The 21,821-nt window shown below is 36.8% G+C and overlaps 1 protein-coding gene across 4 annotated transcripts in view; it reads right to left on the bottom strand.

Moving 5' to 3' along the window:
- Positions 1 to 21,821, bottom strand: part of LOC132141599 (transmembrane protein 132C-like) — a 204,609-nt gene that overhangs the window by 79,703 nt on the left and 103,085 nt on the right. For 3 of the 4 annotated variants that reach the window (XM_059551266.1, XM_059551268.1, XM_059551267.1), the window contains exon 3: positions 17,890 to 18,030. In XM_059551266.1, the coding sequence (XP_059407249.1) occupies positions 17,890 to 18,030 (141 nt within the window). Of the gene's footprint in view, positions 1 to 4,245; positions 4,316 to 17,889; positions 18,031 to 21,821 lie in introns of those variants that run through there. The other variant, XM_059551269.1, reaches the window with a different exon arrangement.

Raw genomic sequence — 21,821 nt, 5'->3', positions numbered from 1 at the left:
AACGTGGCTATGAAAGAACTTTGTGCTGCTATTAGCAAATTACAAACCCTGCACCCGGATGGAGCCTTTATTGTTGTTGGGGACTTCAATCACTGCACTTTAAGATCTGTTCTCCCTAAATTTCATCAAAATGTCTCCTGCACTACAAGGGGACATAAAACATTGGACCACGTTTATACTAATGTGACTGATGTCTACAAAGTCACACCCCTCCCCCATCTGGGTCAGTCTGACCACCTCTTTTTGTTCCTGCTCCCCAAGTATACCCCGGTTATCAAATGTGTGAAACTGACAATAAGGACTGTTAAAATCTGTCTGGAAGATGCTGACTCCACTCTTCAACATCAATTCCAGCACACAGACTGGAGTGAGTTTGCTGCCCAGGCCAACACAAACTCTCAGATCAACATTGACAATTACTCCAACTCTGTCCTGGAGCACATCAACAGATGTGTGAGCAGAGTGACCACACACAAAAAAATAAAAATTCTCCCCTATCAGAAGCCCTGGATGAACAGAGAGGTTCGCCTCCTGCTCAAAGCAAGAGATGCAGCCTTCAGGTCTGGAGACCGGGAGGCTTACAGCTCAGCCAGAGCCAACCTGAGGAAGGGTATCTGCCAGGCCAAACTCAAACATAAACAGAGGATTGAAGAGCACTTCAATTCTTCAGACCCCCGGCGTTTGTGGCAAGGCATACAATCTATCACAGTTTACAAACCACCTAACTCTGTGCCCCCCTCCAGCTCTGCCTCCCTCCCAGACGAGCTCAATCACTTTTATGCTCGTTTTGATCAAAATAATAAGATCTCACTCAAAGCTGAGCATCAACCCAGTGAACTGCCTCTCACACTCTCCACATCAGATGTTTACTCCACTCTGCGTAAAGTGAATGGACGGAAAGCAGCTGACCCTGACGGAATACCTGGCCGTGTGCTTAAAGCCTGTGCAGAGCACCTGGCTGAGGTCTTCACGGACATTTTCAATCTGTCCCTGGCCCAAACAACTGTCCCCACTTGCTTCAAAACCTCCACCATCATGCCTGTACCGAAGCACTCCACTGCCTCGGTCCCTAACGACTTCCGTCCTGTTGCACTCACCCCCATCATTGCCAAGTGCTTTGAGAAACTGGTTGTATCCCACTTAAAATCCTGTCTCCCTGCTACATTAGACCCATTCCAATTTGCCTATCGCAACAATAGGTCAACAGAGGACGCCATCTCAAAGGCACTTCACTCTGCCCTCACCCACCTGGTCAGAACACACTTGTGAGATTGCTGTTCATAGATTTCAGTTCTGCATTTAATACGGTAATCCCCTCCAAGCTGATATCCTGATTTTCTGACTAACAGACCTCAGTCCGTTAAGTTAGATAACCTCTCCTCCTCCATCATCACCCTGAACACTGGAGTGCCACAAGGCTGCGTACTTAGCCGTCTCCTGTACTCCCTATTCACCCATGACTGTGTTCCTGTTTATGGCTCCAACACCATAATCAAATTTGCAGATGACACCACGGTGGTAGGTCTGATCAAGGATGACGATGAGTCAGCCTACAGGGATGAGGTGCAACACCTGGCTGTGTGGTGTGCCACCAACAACCTGGAACTAAACACCCAGAAGACTAAGGAGATCATTGTGGACTTCAGGCGGACTAGGAATCATGCGCACACACCCATCTACATCAATGGAGCTGTAGTGGAGCGTGTGTCGAGTACAAGCACAGTAAACTATTTCTACAAAAAATATCATTGCACTACTGTTATTTTGCATATAATACATTGTTCAACAATACTTTTGCACACTCATCCAACTGTATTTATTACCACTGTTCTCACGTTTTTGCTATTCATAATGTATATATAATCCTTCATTGCTTTGTTCATAATGTACATACAATCCCTACATTGCATTCCTATTTATATTCTGTATATACTCTGCTCAATATTGTATATAGCAACTCCACTGTACATTCTGTATATCATAGCTTTACTTTGCACTTTAGTGTATATAAAACACTATATTCTTGCACTTCTGGTTAGATGCTAACTGCATTTCATTAGCTCTGTACTTGTACTCTGCATAATGACAATAAAGTTGAATCTAATCTAATCTAATCTTAAATTATTGTCCTGACTACTTTTAGAGGAAAACATTAATGTGGTACATCTTCTCAGTACTGGCCAGGAGAACAAAATCAGTGGTTTCTAAATTTACATTTAGCAGACTCTTTTATCCAAAGCAACATACAATGCATTCAGGCTATACATTTTACCAGTATGTGTGTTCCCTGGGAACCGAACCCGGAACCTTTTAAACTGCTAACACAATGCTCTACCCACTGAGCCACAGCAATTATATGATTTGATCAAAATATAATAGCACCCAACCACTTTTTAAGCACAGTCTCCAATAACATAAAAAACAGTGCAGAATTTGAATGTGGCACAATGGAGGATTTGTCTTTCTGAGCCCATAAGCGTCCCCTTGAGGAAGACCCTTTTGTGTCTGAGTTATAAGTCAACAACATTTGCAGCCTAATGGAGGCTTTAAGAATAGATCTCTAAGCCAAAGAATTAAACAGAATTGTCTCCTTGAATGAGACGCAGATGTTTGATGAGAGGCCCAACAGCTTTACTGGTGACATCATCTGTAATCAGCAAATGACATGTTACATGAAAGCAATAGTTCAAAAGAAAATTCTGCCTTTATTTATCCTGATGTTGTTTCATACCTGAATGCTTCTAATTTGTATGTGTAATGCAAAAGAATCTTTCTACAGCTGTTTTCCATACAATGACAGTTCATGACCATGTTTGGGCTACAATACACACACACACACACACACTCTCTTACGAGGCTGAATTTATCTAATGCAAAAGACATTAAAAATAGTAATATTATGAATTTATTTTACAGTTTAAAATTATTTAGTTCATTAATTTATTCAAATCTAAATTTACTACTGTGATGATAAAGCTGAATTTTCAATAGCCATTACTTCAGTCTTCAGTGTTACACAATCTTTCAGAAATCATTCTAATGCTGATTTGGTGCCCAATAAACATTTCTTATTATTATCAATGTTGAAAACCTCTGAACTGAATAATACTTGTCAGAACCATGACAGTTCTTTAAGGATTCTTTTATTAGTTCAAATTTGTTTGATGAGTTAAATTTTGAGGAAAAAACTGCATTTATTTGTAAAAAAAATTTCATTTAGTTTTTTTTTCCTTTCTTTTTTGGAACAAAGTCTTTATGAACTTTACTGTAATGAATCATTGCTTAATTAAAGTATCAATTTCTTTAAAAAAAAAAAAACTGATCTGGGAGGATACATATAGGGTATAGGGTGTTCAGATGATGAGTAAATAATGACAGAATTTTCATGTAGCTGTGAACTATATTTAAAGTATTTACACAAAAAGCACCAGCACGTGCTCTACAGGAATGAGAACAAAGCATCAGACCAGATGTTAAAAATACTCCAGAAACTGGGTTTAACACTTGCTCACACAAACAAGCAAAAAAAAATACAAAGAGTCTGTTGTCTCTATCACTTTAGATCACTCTCTAAGTGTAAATAAGACTTTTTCTGCATGTTGATGCCTTTCCTGCCCAGGTAAATAAAGTACTCCGAACTGATTAATTAATCCAGAAAGTAAGGTAGAGTGTGATTCATTATGGATGATGTAAAGTGAATAAGATGCTGGGTGTCTGAGTCCCTTATGGTGTCTGTGTAGAAGTGTGTGATCGAGAAACAAGCATGAAGAAATTGGCCTTTGCATGTAAGCGATAATAGGATACAAGCTCAGCTAATCAGACTAGTGCATCATACGAGAAGGCAAAGAACTGGTGCTGATGGATAGAAGGAGGGCAGAAAAAGAAAAGCAAAGAGAACTCTGAATCATTAAATCCAAAGGTAGGCATCTTAAGAGTGTACTGGTTTGAGAAAAACCAGAGATGTGCACTAGAGTGTTATTACTTCTGTATTTCATGTATTCAATATTAACGATATTAACATTGAAATTTACTTGTTATTTGTCCCACAAATTCAAGTTTACGATATGTTCGTAAAACCCAAATTATGCTAGAGCAAGCCAGGACCATCCTACTGTTGCATGTGCAAGCACTGCTAATGAGGCTACAATGCTAGCAGCCGTTTAATTAATGAGACAGCGAATATTAGGCATGAAAAGTCCAAAACAATAATTTGGAAGGAACCGAGCAACGGAAATGAAAGCGCACCTGTTCAATCAGTCTGATTCTCCTCCACATTTCTCTCAGAAGAGCACAAAGGGACTGCCATGACAATGAGGCTTCAAAAAGACACTAATTAAAAGCCCTGCCACTTTTCAGACGTGTGGATAAACACAGGATAACAGGCAATGGCAGAACAGCTTAACCGGTTCTTCAGCCGCTTTGAGGTGAATAGTACTGAGACCATCAACGACTCTGTTCCAGACACAAACAGCCAGGTGCTCATTCTTCAACCTACTGAAGTGATACGCACTCTCCGTAAAATCAAGGCATGGAAAGCATCTGGACCAGACAGCATTCCAGGGCGTGCACTTAGAGACTGTGCAGTTGAGTTGGGTGAGGTACTCACAAACATCTTCAACTTGTCTCTATCGCAGTGCACTGTTCCAACCTGCCTGAAGACGTCTATAATAGTGCCAGTTCCAAAGCATGCTGCCATAACATCCCTCAATGACTATAGGCCTATTGCACTAACACCTATAATTATGAAATGCATGGAGAGGCTGGTTTTAAATCATATCAGGTCTGCTCTGCTACCCACCATGGACCCCCACCAGTATGCATACACGGCCAACAGGTCGACAGACGATGCCATCAACACTGCACTCCACACTGCACTGCGCCACCTGGAACATCAAGGGACGTATGCACGGCTTCTGTTCATAGACTACAGTTCTGCCTTTAATACAATCTTATCAAACAGACTATTTTACAAGATGACTGACTTAGGGATACAGCATAACATCTGCCTGTGGGTTAAAGACTTCCTAACAAAGAGGCCACAGTCAGTGAGGATGGGCTCACATCATTCCACAACTACGCTAATCAGTACGGGAGCCCCACAAGGCTGTGTGCTAAGTCCATTTCTTTACTCCTTGTATACTCATGATTGTGTATCATCTAATGACAACAACATCATAATTAAATTTGCGGATGACACAACTGTGCTGGGGCTGATCACCAGAGGAGATGAGTATGCCTATAGAAAGGAGGTGCAGAGGCTGACGACGTGGTGCACGGAGAATAATCTTACCCTAAACGTCAAGAAAACAAAAGAACTTATCATTGACTTCAGGAAGAAACGAATTGCTCACACACCACTGCATATCAACGGGGAGATAGTGGAGAGAGTATCAAGGTTTAAATTTCTGGGTACACACATTTCTGAGGACCTTTCATGGACAACAAACATCAAAGCACTAGTCAAGACGGTGCAACAACGGATGTACTTTCTCAGAATGCTTAGGAAAATAAACCTGTCAGCGCGTCTCCTGGTGTCATTCTACCGACGTTCTATTGAAAGTGTCCTAACATATAATATGCTGGTGTGGTATGGAGGCAGCTCGGCTGGGGACAAAAAGGCCCTGCAGAGAGTTATAAAAACCGCACAGAACATCACAAACCAACAGCTACCTGCTTTGGATGATATTTTTAACTCCCGCTGCCTGCAGAAAACACGCAACATTGTGATGGACCCGAATCATCCAGCCCATCAGCTTTTTGAACTGTTGCCATCTGGGAAACGCTTTAGGTCAATCAAAACACGTACAACCAGATTCATGAACAGTTTTTATCCCAATGCCATCAGGATAATGAACCATGAACTGGAACTACAACCTCAAATTTTTACTATAAGACACTCTTGACATGCAGTCAATTAAGTGGAATAACATTAAGCACCTTACTTAATAATTGGCAATTTGCAATATGATTGTAACTACTCTTGCTGTGTACGTTGGAAAGTATAAAATTTCATTGTACGCTGTACAATGACAATAAAGGAATCAATCAATCAATCAAACAGAAATTTAGCCTTGATGACACCAGGCTGATTTTATATGATTAGTCACAAAGCTGTATTTTTAATCTGACTGATCTAAAAGACACGTATGTCTTTCCCAATTAGCATTTATTTGTAAACTATTTGAAAATCAATTATAAAATAAGAAATGTCATGTGACACTGACGTCTGATTTAATGTACTGTATTTTATGAAACATACACACACATACTTGTATATATACCAAGACAACATGAAGCCAGAATATGTTGTTTATTTTTGCGCTGACTAATAAAAAAGGTATAATTTGTGGACTGTGTTTAATTTCTTTGAACTGCAATTCAGTTAATTACTCTTCAAGTCATTCAAGTCACAATTCTTTATCAACTTCCTGTGACACATGGCCAATTCGACTTAAATTCTAACTTGTTAACTGAAAGGAAGCTACATTTTTTATTAAAAGTTTTGTCGAACCCTGAAACACATATATACCGTAGAACGAGAACAGTAGCTTAATCACACATACACACTAAGAGAAAAAGAAAAAAGAAAATAGAAAGTTTCTACTAAAATGGTTACTTCCAGGTCTATGCTTTAGAAAAACAACACTCATCTGTAATCATACAGTCTAAAAAGAAGAGAAAAAAACTCACAAGCAGACAGAGACTGGCTCTTTTTTTCCCTTTGAGAGTACAGGAGGCATTTATATTACTAATTGGTTCTATTATGGACACAGGAGGAATGTCCTTTACCTGCTCTGATTTCCCCTCCATTAAACTCATTCAACAACACTGAACTTCATACAAAAGGGAGGCCATGTTTAAACACACACACAGCTTTTTTCTTGTGTTAACATCTGTCCCCGGTGATCCGATCACATGTGGTCAGCCGAGACAAATTACTGTTTACACCTGATCTCAACGAGCAGTCTCCAGTGACTACTTGTGATTGGATTTAATCAAGGGGTGGGTACACAGGTGCTGTCCAGGATGCATCAGAATACATATATACCTCCAAATATAGCTTGAGTGATGGGATCATAATACAGTATGTTTCTAAGACACCAATTAGTCCATTTACACCCTGCATTAAACACTGTTGGATGGCACCTGGGTGGTGTGCATTAGGAGATAAAAGAAGTCGGCAGACTGATGCTGGCATTGCAGGATGTTTTTTTATGTCAACTATGAAGAAGAAGTCTTTTTTTGTAACTTATATAACTTATAAAGGTATATTAAAATAGAATGCAGCTATTCATAATTGTAAAAATATTACAGATCTATATTATAGTTTTTACTGTTTTTTTCTCAACTAAATGCAGCCATGGTAAACCTTCAAAGAAAACAACAGCAGTGTATACAAACATGTTAATTTGAAAAGTTAAATTGTTTTACTAAATTTTAAATAAGTTCAAATTAAACTTTACATACTCTATTGTAAACACGAGTATAAAACAGAAAACCATGCAAATGGAGTGCAATATTATGGATGCATGGTTTGCGGGCTAGATTTTAGGATAAAATCACCATTGGAGTCTCCACTGGAGTGGTGGTTTAAGACCCCTGTAATATATGAATTATTTGACCAGTGGGCAATTTCTGAAAGCAGCATGTCCATGGCTCCTGTTTTGACAAATCCTGCTCAGTTTTGCCAGCTCTAAAGCCTGAGACAAATCTACTGGAGAGCTAGAAAATGTGTGCCCAAGCCTGAGTCATGAACAAACTCTCAAGCATAATTCCTAAAATTACTCTTCCCGTATTACATATGTATCCTGCTTATCCAGTTTTAAGCTGAGAGGTCTTACTCACAGACCTGTTTAAGCCCTTCTGTACATGAACAGAACAAAAGGAACTTAACTTTCTCATATGGAACTACGTACTATGTGGGTTCCCGCTTGTCAGATATTAATATATTTAAAAGAATAGTTCATTTAAAATGTAAATCGTCATCATTTACTTACCTTCATGCAATTCTAAACTTAGCAATACTTCCTTTCTCCCATGAAACACAAAAGATGTTTAACAGAATGCTGATGCAATGCCAATGAACTTGAATGGAAATGGATGCCATATGAAAAAATATTTCATTTTCTACACAGATGTAACAAATAAATAAGCTTAATATGATGCATATTTGTAAGTAATAAATAAATGAAACCGATAAGATTTCTGTAATATCAATAATAAACCTAATGTTATAAATACACAATACAGTTTCGTTTCAGTTGCATATGCCTATATTTTCGAACCACAGTCACAGATTTTAACAGAATAAATGTAGTTGTCACAATTAACACGTTCACGCTCAAAGTTATTTGGTAGAATATTTAGTTAGAATGTTTAAAGATCATACAATGTCCCCTTAAAACTTTGAAAAGCTCAATTAGTTTATGTTTCTTTCATCTATAGTTTGGCCAAACCAATGTGAGGCTAAAGGATGTGGGCCACTTTTTCTTTGTGTAGTCTATTAAAGGTTTTCCTCAGGGTATTCACATCTGAAATCAGCCGCGTATGAATCCAAAGTCTCAGGGGCAGCGAAGAAATTAGCCGCTGTTTATTAATGTTCATCCAAGAAAAGGCACTTCAGGAGAAAATTAGCGGAGTGAGGTGATGCGCTTCAGAAGTTTTGAAGCTGCATATGTTTGTCTGTGTGCTGTTAAGAAGTGAGGTGGTACTGGAGGGAGGCCCAGAGGTATTTCTTTCTCTGTCCTTAATAAAGAGTTAGATTAAAAAAAAAAAAAAAAGACACACCTGTGTTCACATGTAGCCCCTAAGCATATACACAAATAAGACAAACAGGCCCCTCAGCAGCTTCAGTTCTGAAGACACATCTGTGGATTTTCACGCTCCTCCACATCCGTGGCCTAAGAATAAAACAACATGTAACCCCCCTGGACACAAATACTAATTATATTACCAGAAAACAGGCTGCATATCTATACTGTGCACTTTATGATTATATGAAAGGACACACTTTTTAAATGTGTACTAGCATCAGCATTTAGCTAAATGCCCTACCTTTAAATACATAATTACTTCAACGTTTACAGATTTAAATGTGATTTGATTACGGAATTTAAAGCTCAGGTGAAATGCAGGTATTTTCCAAAAAATAAAATAGTTTAATTGTATAAAAAAAGTTTTTTTTTGTTTTTTTTGTTTTTTACAAAGTATCTTATGCTCATCAAGGCTGCATTTACCTGATTAAAAATAATGTAACAACAGTAATATTGTGAAACATTAATACAAATTAAAATGTCCATTTCTGTGCTCATTCGGTATTCAAGAAACATTTGTTGTTAGTATTAGTATTATTATTGTCAATGTTGAAAATTGTTGTGCTGCTTAATATTTTTATAGAAAAATACGTTTTCAGAATTCTTTGATCAATAGAAAGTTTAAAAGAATAAATTTTAGAAATCTTTTGTAAAATGTAAAATATTATACTGTAACTGTTGATCAATTTAATAAGTCTCGGCTGAATTAAAGCACAATTTATAAAAAAAAAAAAAAAAAAAACTCACCTCAAACTTAATTTTTTTTTTTGTTATGTACTTCCTGCATAAGCCAAGAAATTGCTTTTGAGATAAATATGAATGTACTACAGTCCTTGCCGTTACCTTTGGCCGTTGCCACACTAATACAAATTTTGCATACTCTATACTAAATTAAACAGGTATGAAAGCAAGGACACAGCCTCATTCTTTAAGCACACTGTTTTACAGTATGTGTGTATCTGAATGAGCTCTGGGCCTTTGAATGCATATACTACAGTGTGTAAGATTATTTATTCTTTCTTTGTGTCTGTAAGCCTCACTGTGCACTGTTCTCTGTGGAGCTTTTTTTGTAGTAAAATATGAAAATGGTACACAGCTCACACACACACACAGACCGCTAGTATAAGCTGTAAGTCAGTGTTAGTTCTCCCAGGGCCTTTCCTAATGTTTCATCTCTCTTCATGCTCACAAATCTACCAGGACAATTGGTGATTTAACCCTGGAGAGCTGTAAAGCGTTTCAAAGAGCAATTCATGACCAGAGTAACACTATGAATGGACTTTATAAACACACAGCAGAGCTGCTCTTGATTCAGAATCACTCGCACAGTGGCAGATGGCCAACGATAATCAAATTACCTAAATGAAAACCATAAACATTTCATTACACTTTTTGTTTACTGTTTTCAAACTACATTAAGAGATAATTGTCATAAATCATTCTACAGTGAGATTCCAGATACTAAGCCTTTTTTGCAATTCTCCATGAAGTCAACACTTGGCATTTTTATTTGTTAAAATTGTTTAGTAAAAACATTTACACAAAAGATTTCAGATTTAAAATAAAGCATATAATATATAGCCTTATTAATATGTGTTACGGGGCTGAAAAGTTTTTACTGTGGCGTTTTAAAAAAAAACTGTAACTAGTTCCACGTGCTATACAAGACTTGTGTCTAAAGACTTGTGTCTAAAAGCATTTGGCTAGTGTGCATTGAGATGTCGCTGTAAACTTCTGCTGGGTCATGGGTTACCCGTTCTACAGCATTATGCTTCAGTGGAGCACTCTGGTATACAAGCCATTACACTCTCTCTCTGTCTCTCTCAGACGTCCACACACAGACGGAGGCAGGAATCACTAGCCTCTCGCCTGTCCTGTTGCCCCTGTTCTATTAACCTCGTTCCTCTCTCTCGCTCTGCCCCTTAGACTGTAGCCATCAGCGTATAAATACATTGAGTTTTTATAAAAGTGATGCATTAGTCATGTGGTGTGTGTCCTAGACTGATCAGCTCACTGCCCCACAGTTTAACACAGTTGCTTAAGCATGTACATGCGAAAAAGAAACTAGTAAGCAAGAAAGAGAAAGGAAGTAAAAAAAAAAAATAGAAAAAAAGAAAATTGTAAATGGATGTCAAAGCATATATCTATCTATCTATCTATCTATCTATCTATCTATCTACACTGAACAAAATTATAAATGCAACACTTTTGTTTTTGCCCACAATTTGCATGAGCTGAACTCAAAGATCTAAGAATTTTCTATATACACAAAAGGCCTATTTCTCTCAAATATTGTTCACAAATCTGTCTAAATCTGTGTTAGTGAGCACTTCTCCTTTGCCGAGATAATCCATCCACCTCACAGATGTGGCATATCAAGATGTTGATTAGACAGCATGATTATTGCACAGGTGTGTAACCACCATTTGCCTCACATAGTGCAAATAAAGGAATAAACAGAAGATTAGCAACAGCTCAAAAAATTGCATAAAAACCACCATAAACCTGTAAAACTCCAAAAAGAGCCTAAAAAGGTACAGAAAAATAATCCGAAACAACCAATTAAATAAACAAGTTTAAATTTCCTGCCCTATTCTTCTTGTTATCACCAACAATCTTGAAGAAAAAAAAAACATATATACCGTATTTTCCGGACTATAAGTCACACTTTTATTCATAGTTTGGCTGGTCCTGCGACTTACAGTCAGGTGCGACTTATCAAAAAGAGAAATGTACCAAGACGGTAATGTTTTCTCTTGGTTCTTGGTCCTAAATATATGCGACTTATAGTCCAGTGCGACTTATAGTCTGAAAAATACGGTATATATGAGAAGGAAATGCATTAAAAATATAAGACCCGGAAAAGTCTATGGGAATAATTATAATAAATATAGTGTTTTTAGTTATGTCAAGTTCTAAAATATTTTATGGGGTAGAAACTGTAAGTAAAAAATATTTTTTAATTTCTTATTAATTAGGGTTGCAACGGTGAGGAAATTTTTTCACCGGTTAATCGACATGTGACAACACCGGTAATACCGAAATCACCATTGTGGGGGGGTCATATGAATCTTCGTTTGAGTTTTTCCTCTTTCCCTCACTTTTCTTTGCTTAAATAGCTTGTAAAAGCACTGTGCACATTTTACTTTCACTTTTAGTAGCAATTCAGCATCAACTGATTTTATTCAATTCAAGCAACAACAAAATACAACGTAGAACATAGAAGTTTTATTAACAAAACAAATAAAATACACCATGCTATATGCCTAATATAAAAGAACAAATAACTTACACAGTTTAAATAGGTACAGGTACAAAACTAAAAATCAATAAAAAATGAAGAACAAATATTTATGAAACGTAGAACGTTTATTATCAAAACGAGTAAGAATGTTTGGAGGCACAGACGGGATAAACAATCATGTAAATAGCAATAACTGTGGAATGAAATTAATCACAAACGAATGTTTAAAAAACTTCCAAAATCACTTATTTTTAAATTACACAAATTCACTAATTATTTTTAAAACAGGCACTTTTAAATCTTTCCTTTTGAAACTCTTCCGACATCGTCTTGTCTGTTTTTACCTCACTCTTCTGTCAGTCAGCTCGACTCGCTCTCCTCACATGATAAATGAAATCTGATCTGTGATGCATGATTTAATTGCTGTGTCCTCTAACTTAACTAAATGAATTTCATCAAAAAAAAACAGCTTAACAATGGTATATATATATCATCGCCAACACTGTCTATCGCAGCAAGCCTATCCTTAATCCTAATATAGTAAATCACAAAGAATTGGTGTCATGGGGATATTGAACATTGTTGTGGAAAAATCACTGCCGTAAAAGTATCTTAAAAGTAGTCCATATGGCTTATGTGCTATTTTCCAAGCAGGGCTGTTAGTTTAATGCATGTTTAATTTATTGACAGGCATAATTCCCAGTCTTCCAAAGCTTGACAATCTTATTATGGTGCTTTTTTTGTCATATCCAGAGCTTAAAAGTGTCTGCCATTCACGTTCATTGAAAAACCTCAGAAATTCTACTTCTTTTGTTCAGTGGAAGACACAAAATCACATTGGAATACATGAGTGAACTACTGCTTTAAGTGATTGAGAAAGTATTTGAGTTTTTATTACCACATTTACTCACATTATCATATTTAGGCCAAAACCCAGCGTGCGAGTGTCTACTATTCTGTGCTCGACTCTCTCTCTATCTCTGCTCTCAATGACCCATAGACTTCTCTAATTTTATTTCCCCATATTTTCATTAGCAGTGGCTCTGAAAATTCATTCTGCTTGCTTGTGTGTGGCAGTAAATCAATACGGTGAGCGTTAGTCTTCTCTCCTCTTTCCGTAAGATTGTCATCCCTCACTCCCTCTCGCTCTCTCCCTGTTCAGATTTCTTCACGTTCTAACAGTTGGACTGATAATGCATGACCCAAAGGTCACTTGTCGTAAACATCCAAAGCTATTTCAACATTCTGAAGAAATGCAGTCAACAACACAAGAGGGGAGTAGTATGTCATGACGGATGACACAAAGGATCTAATGGCTTAACTAGCTCTGAAAAGATGAGGAACAGAGGAGAGCATTAAATGCAGTGGACCATTTCTACAAATAGAGAACAGATTTATTCCTGTGATGGCAAAGCTGAATATTCTTTAGCTATTACTTTAGTGTCACATGATCCTTCAGAATTCATTCTGATGTGGTGCTTAATTAAAATGGTTCCTAGTATTATCAGTTTTGGAAACAGTTTAAGTATTTTTATATTTTATATTATTTTACCACATATTTATGTGGAAACCGTGATAACTTTTCATTTCATTTTTCTATTCTGTGATTTCAAGATTCTTTGATGAATATAAAGTTCAGAAGTTATTTGAAACATATAATTTGTAACATTATAAATGGCCTTAATTTATTTTCAACTTTTTATCTTTCTTAAACCAAATGTTCAATATGGAAGGCATTTTCTGCCAAATTTAAATAAATAAATGAAATGATTAAAATTAAAACCAGATTAACGATTTCATTACAGAAAACTGTACGCAAAATATGTGACAAAATTGAGAATGAAATTAAATGATTTCATTTTCACGGTGACATACCTGTCAAATTGAAAAATAAAATGCAATTGGTGATTTCACATTTCATTTTCAATAGAGTCTTGAGGCAAGACTGCCAATATTAAAATGAAAAGCCAAACGTGAAAAAGAAACACATACAGTTTTTACAAAGCTCTTTATTAACGCTCACGCAATAATAGTGACACAATTCCAATTTAAATGTAAATTTTACTTGTCATTTTAATTCCTCTTTTATTTCACTGTTTTCATTTTCGTTTTCATTTTCAAAGACAACCTGCATGCAAATTATATGTTAATGAGTGGGTGTGGCTCAATTACGTTGTTACGTGGAGGAGCTATAATGGCGGTTATGGCCAGTATAGCTGCAGAATTAAACCAGCTAGCAAACATTTCGGATGATAATGACTTCATTTTGCTACGAGTTGAATCTATCTTGGATAGGGGTGCTCCGATCACGAGCGGCCGATCGTTATGCGCATCTCGTCAGTAAAGCCGGTTCTCTAATCAGCGGTTAATTCCATCAGGTGCGTGATTTCACATAGAGCAGCTGTTACTACACAGAGCCGTTGTTAACTGAGAAGATGCGCCAATAAACGCTGATGGAATTAACCGCTGATTAGAGAACCGGCTTTACTGACGAGATGCGCATTAACGATCGGCCGATCGTGATCGGAGCAGCCCTAATCTTGGATACACTTGGACATTTTGCAGCCGTCACAAACTCAGCAGACAGCAGATTTTCCGGGGAGTCTCGTGGAGGCTCAGGCCGAGGAACTGCAGTGGGTCGAGGGTATTTGACGCATGCTGGTTGTTTCTTCCACCTTCTAATGCTGCAGCAGCTTCCCGCAAAAGCTCACTAACAGATTCGCCATGTCTCGATTACAATATATTCACATTTTAATGTCGTTTCACACATTGTTTCAACCACCATTCAACTCATGCACACGAGACTTCGAAGATTGTCTCTAGCGCCGTTACTTGAATAAGCCACACCCACTCATTAACATATAATTTGCATGCAGGTTGTCTTTGAAAATGAAAACGAAAATGAAAACAGTGAAATAAAAGAGGAATTAAAATGACAAGTAAAATTTACATTTAAATTTGAATTGTGTCACTATTATTGCGTGAGCGTTAATAAAGAGCTTTGTAAAAACTGTATGTGTAGTTTCTTTTTCACGTTTGCTTTTCATTTTAATATTGGCAGTCTTGCCTCGAGACTGTATTGAAAATGAAATGTGAAATCACCAATTGCATTTTATTTTTCAATTTGACAGGTATGTCACCGTGAAAATGAAATCATTTAATTTCATTCTCAATTTTGTCACATATTTTGCGTACAGTTTTCTGTAATGAAATCGTTAATCTGGTTTTAATTTTAATTTTAATCAATTCATTTATTTATTTAAATTTGGCAGAAAATGCCTTCCATAGTTTAAATGGTACATCATGGTTATAAAAAAATAAAATAAAAAAGAATTCTAACAATTACAAAAATTTGGGACATGTCAAAAAAAAAATACAAAAACTAAAACAAAACCATAAATGTAAAAAAATAAACAAGCACAAAAAATGACAGTTTTACACACAAAAAGAGTGCAAATAAAAAAAATACTAATTATTAAAATATTATTTTTACAACATTCAATTTGTGAAACACTAATTTCTTGCAACATTTGACATGTTTTAAATAAGCTACTTTTGATATAAGAAACTGCATAATGTGTGAACTTAGCTTGTCAGGATACGACAATATTTGGCCAACATAAAACTATTTGAAAATCTGGAATTTGAAAGTGCAAAAACAAATTTCATCTAAATATTGTAATATTGCAAATTGCCTTTAAAGTTGTCCCATTGAAGTTCTTAGCAATGCATATTACAAATCAAAAAAATGTTTTAATATATGTATGGTAGGAAATTTACATAATATCTTCATGGAACATGATCTTTACTTAATATCCTAATGATTTATGGCATAAAAGAAAAATCGATAACATTGACCCATACAATGTATTTTTGGCTTTTGCTACTTCTGACTGGTTTTGTGGTCCAGGGTCACATATTTTATCTGACATATCTAGATCTCACAACACCAACACATGGGATATACGCCTCTAAGGCTTTAAAAAAAGAGTCCCAGGACTCCTAAGTGTACTGTATTCATGGCATGCGCCACCGAATGGTGGGATATAAAGGGAAGGAGTGTCGCCCCTATGTTTACTCAATGGCAAAAACACAACTTTTCCCTTTGCTTCTCACCAGGTGTTGTGTTTGTGCGACAGCTGAACATGTGATCAGAATAAACAAATAAAGCATCTCTTTTTTCTCTTATTATTCATCTTCTCTCCCTCCATCTCTCTTGTCAGCGTGTGACTCACTGCAACAACTGAATCAGAGAAGCATTTAAGTACAGGAACCAATTTTCCCCACCGTATAAAAACCACATGAGTACGAGAGCCGAGCAATTACCGGCTACGATGACAGCTTTAGGGTGACGCTCGGGTCGTAAATTTCTCACTCCGCATGCCGTTGGGAGATTTCTACATGCTTTGGATATCAGGACAGACTCCCATAAATCGCAGAAACGTCTATTAGAATTCCCATTCCGCCATTCCTCTCTCCTAACCCACCTCCTCGCACTGCCTGGGGAGTTAACCTAGAGCGGTGCTAGCGGTGGCGCCGTCATCAGGGTGACTGCTACGGGAAGACGATAGGGACTGAAAAGAGCTAATTTGCACAGGAGGAGGACAGCGGGGCTGAGGAGACGCCAACGAATCGCTGAATGGCCGAGAAAGCAGAGGAGATGTCAGAGACGAAGCGAATGCGCTGGAAATCCATGGAGGAGGACTCGCGAGGCCTAATCAATCAAAGAGTGTGTGCAGTGATTAAAAAGCACTCAGGTGGAATTTGTTACACTGAAGAGTTTTCTCTCCTCAAAGGAAGAAAAAGAGCCAGTGAGTGGCAGAAACTGAAATAGGAGCCCAGATTAAGAAGCCCTGGAGCTAATCATTCCAACCTCATTGTACAAACTGAAAAAAGTTCACAGAACGAAAAAGCAATAAGACCTCTAAATGCTGTGAAATTTTTAAGTGATGCATCATATATTCTGTGGCAGAGCATAAAATAGTCATTCTCATGGAAACATGTCCATTTCTTCCCAAAATAACAATATACAAGGGTGCACAAAAGTGGTCCGCATGTGCGACCGAAATAAAAAATAAGTTCAGACCACTTTAACCATTTGAAAATTATGAAAATTTTAGCATTTTATTTTGAGGTTTACAACAAAATAATTGTATTTGTACAGTACTTAACACTCCCTTTTATTTAAACATTATAATATTATATATATATATATATATATATATATATATATATATATATATATATATATAAATGTTTATACATTTAAATATTTTCAATATATATATATAATATACAATTTTCATTTTATTTTCCATGTGACATCTTCATGACAATTAAGCATGTGTTCCCTCAACAATTATTCTCATTACTACCCCGGTATTTTTGAACTGTAATATAATTATACAATTATTATTATTTATCAAAGTTTACTTTAAGCATGCTAATGCTTAATGTTTTATTGAAATATTTAGTTTCACTTCACAGTAAAGAGAACAAAATTGTGCAATATGGTAATGAGAACTGGTTTGAAATGTTCTTGGTTATGTTAGCATAAAATTATGCCACAATCACAAAAAAAAAAAAAAAAAAAAAAAAAAAAGATTTCTGCATGAAACAAAAAAAAATGGTGTGAAACCAATTTATCTGAAAACATACTCAAGTTTTATTTTTCAGTTCATGATATGGTGTTGTTAACATTATTTGAGATTCATCCAAAAGAACATTGCATCTGAATTGGTAAACATATAAAACAATACTGTAATACACAGACAAAAAAACAAGACTTGATCTGGTGGAGTAAGCAGTGAGTGGCATCATAACGGTACTTACTTCTCATTGGTTGAGCTGGCCTTTCTTTGGCAGAACATGGACAGGGAGGAGGAGCCAGGCATTACTTCTTGCTTGATTTCCCACGCTGCCAGATTACTGGGCTTCACCACCATGAAATGAATGCCTTCCCCATACTGGACTCTAAGGAAATCAAGAGCACAGGATCTGAACACCCTAAACAATACACTCATAAACTTATTCACTTAACTTCATATAAATTAAGCTCAAACACACATTTTTGTTTTTAATTTAGATAATGCAGCCCCTTAATGATAACATATTGCTTTTTTATTACCCGTTTAATAAATAATCAGCTACTACCAGGCATAAAATCCCCAGCAGATGACTCACATTAATATTTAGTGTTAATTCTACATCCAAATTTAGAAAAGCAACCACATGGGGGTGTATATCACACTTTTTCAATGAGTTTTAAAGTGTTAGTAAAGCTCTGTGGAATAAAATGGCTCATGCATTAGTTAGGTAATGCACATTAAACAATATCTGTGTACATTTATGTACTTTAGAAAGTATACAGTATAGCCTACAATTAGCTATACAGTTTACAGTAGAAATATGTGCATTTTTTATTGATAAACCTCTGTCCTCTGAACTTGTCTGCTGACTCATCTATTCCTCACCTTGGCAAGACAAGGCAGACTTTATTAACACACACACACACACACACACACACACACACACACACACCACTATATCTGCCTTTCAATGGCCTTGGAAACATCAGAGGTGAGATTTCCTAACTTATACAACACTACCAGCTTTCCTCAGTTGCCCTCTCACTTTATTTTCAAGGTCAGGCATTACTATTTCTTCAGAGTCTGTTGTCGGTGCTTTGGCTAAGTACTGTAAGGATTTAAGAACATTTTTTATTTGTGATTAATGTATGGTTATTTCTAAAAAGATCCGTTCTCTTTTTTCTGAGCTTGCATTCCTCAGACGCTAGTTTATAATAATACATTTAATACACGTACAGCTTGGTGTGGTAATGATGTGAGATACTTTAGTACTATTGCCATTGGTGGAGAAAAAGTAAAGAAAACAGTTGCCATGTTTTGTCTAATATATAAGTGACTTGACATTATACCTGAACAACAAAGAACATTACAAAGTACAGTATATCAGTCTCTTTCTTACACATAGACATCCTTGGTTACTGAATCAAATTTAAGTTGCCTAGCCACCTCATATTTGTGAGCAGAAAGCAGGTGATGTAAACAGGTTGCTGTGGTAAAAGAACATGACCTTTAATGACCAGAGACAGAGATTCATTAGAAGTAAATGCATAACTCTGCTCTGTTCTCCACATAATTAATTACACTTCTGCATCCGTGAATTAAAGGATGAATAGAACAATAAAGTGTCTTTCTTCCAAACAATAAAAATAGCTTGTATACAATCTATACAAAACTGTGGAAATATTCCTAAGAAGTTAATTCAGAAACATCGAAGCAACTGCTGTTTTCTCAAAAAAACATGAGTGGGAAAAAGCAGTTGGTTACATGTCAGATACAAGCTTATGGCTCAGTGTCATCTTATTGTATAATAACCTTGAGAAATATATAAACGCAACTCATTCACTACAATATATATGGATCAGCCATTGAGCTGCATGAGTTCTTTATTCCAACAAAGAACTGATTCCATGGTTCTCGAGACACTGGGGATCGAGAGTCAACCTCAAATGTTCAGTGTGAAATGACTTTGAGATTGTCTTGATTATCAAACTACCACACATCCCAGAAGAGACTTATTAGCTAGCTGTGAGGATTCTGATTCATCCCAGGGACTCAAATCGTTTGATTCTGCTCAACAAGAAGACTCATTTACTGATTTCCAGCAGGTTACATCATTACAACAGCAGGAGGTGCCCACCTTAGTGTGGAATATTTTAAGTCAATGAATCATACTGTACACTCGAAGGATCATCAATTTTGATTCATAATATCAATCATAAAACTGTAGATAAGACTTTTAAATTGTTAAATGGAATAGTTTGCTCAAAAATGAGAACATGATGAATATTTACTCCCCCATTTAGGCCATCCAAGACTTGATGAGTTTGTTTTTTTATCTGAACGGGTTTGGAGAGATGTTGCATTGAATCACTTGTGCACTAATGGATCCTCTAAAGTCAGTGAATGGGTGAATAAGAGTCCAAACAGCTCCACAAATAATCAACACAACTCCAGTCCAACAATTAATGTCTTGTGTGCTTATAAGAAACAAACAAATTAAGGCATTTTACATTAAACCATTAGCCTACTTCTGGAAAGATACGAGCCCATAATCCATAAGAACACTTCCTCCAGCAAAAAAGACCATCCCCTGTTGTCCTCTCACATCAAAATCCACCAACACATTTGTTTAGAACTGTTTCAGCTCCGCATATTTCTATCCTGATTCAGACTACATGACTTTTGCACTGGAGAAAGCAATGTTACAGATAGAGGACTCTTATCGATAATGATGGATTTACAAACACTTTTCACTTCACAAAACATTAATAGGTGGACTGGAGCGGTGTTATGGCTTGTGGATTATTGTTTGGACTTTCATTCTGACGGCACCCATTCACTCCAGAGCTCCCACTGGTGAGCAAGTGATGTAATGCTAAATTTCCCCAAAATAATCAGACTTATCTACATTTTGGATGGCCTTAGGAAGAGTACATTAAAATGTTTCTGTTTGTCTGAACTCTTCCTTTAAAAACATCTCACATGGTCTAATATTTTTATTTAGGAATCAAGAAAATGTATTTGGAATCAACTCTTTAAATTCTAGAAACCTGGAATCAGAGTCATGTCCAACCATTCCATAAACAACTCTACTCAAAGGAAACATATTTGTCTCTTGTTTTAGGATCTTCTGAGAACAGGAACATCTGGGTAAAACAGCCTGTTTCCATAGACTCACAGCACAGCTGCTGCTCTGCTCTTACATAACTACTCCACTATCGTGTAAGAACTAAAGAATTGTTTTCATCTTTTCAAGCCTGCTTAAACAAGCATTAGCGTATGTATAAAGTTATGTAATAAATAAAATCAGATTCTAAATGTTCCTATCATCATGTTAGGGAAGATCAGAGTTGGTAACTAAAAGGTTCTAGGTTCAAACTCCAAAAACTGGTGAATCATCCAGCATTTGTCCTTGAACAATGCACCAGGATGCTCCAGGGGGTGCCTGCCAAATGAATAAATGTTAATGTAATATATCTCAGGCCAGTGATCACATGGCTTCTAATATAGAAGTCACATGGCATGTTCTGCCAGAGTCCTTTCATAATTATAATCACGGCCATAGTAAAGCTGCATTACTAAAGAACAGAAACAGACCGTCACTGCACCATTTCCCAGAAATCACACACACACGCATAAATATAGTAGTGCTGCCAATTGATATTTTGGTTCTCAAGACCACAATGTGAGCATAACAGCGAGAAAGGTCATGTATTTGTGTGTGAGTAAGAGTGGACACCGCACAGGAAGCATTCAGGTCTGCAGGCCAATCCAATTGGCATTTAATTAACTGGGGACTCAGATCAGGGAGTTTACCCTTCTAAATCAATCCCCTATCCTGAGACTAAACACTCACACACCAACAAACACACATGGTGGATTACACAGGTGGATTAGCAGGGTTTGTCGGTTGGAGATGAGTTTGCAGATCGTGGCGTAAAGGGCGAAGCAACCTTTGCGCCAAAAACAAACAGCCATGTCATTGCATGTGTGTGAGTGTGTGATAGAGAATAGTGCACTGACAATGAGGATGTAAACATAGCAAACAGTGGGACACAATCAAACATTAAATCACACATACTAAGCATCTGAGTTTTTCTGGATAATATATGTCGATGTTGATGTCTAGCAGTTGATGTGGCTGCATTTGCACCTTCATTTGCTTGATCCGAAAGC

This window comes from Carassius carassius, chromosome 5, assembly GCF_963082965.1.
Source record: "Carassius carassius chromosome 5, fCarCar2.1, whole genome shotgun sequence".
In the NCBI taxonomy this organism is placed as follows: domain Eukaryota; kingdom Metazoa; phylum Chordata; class Actinopteri; order Cypriniformes; family Cyprinidae; genus Carassius; species Carassius carassius.
This window is presented reverse-complemented; position numbering and strand designations above follow the sequence as displayed.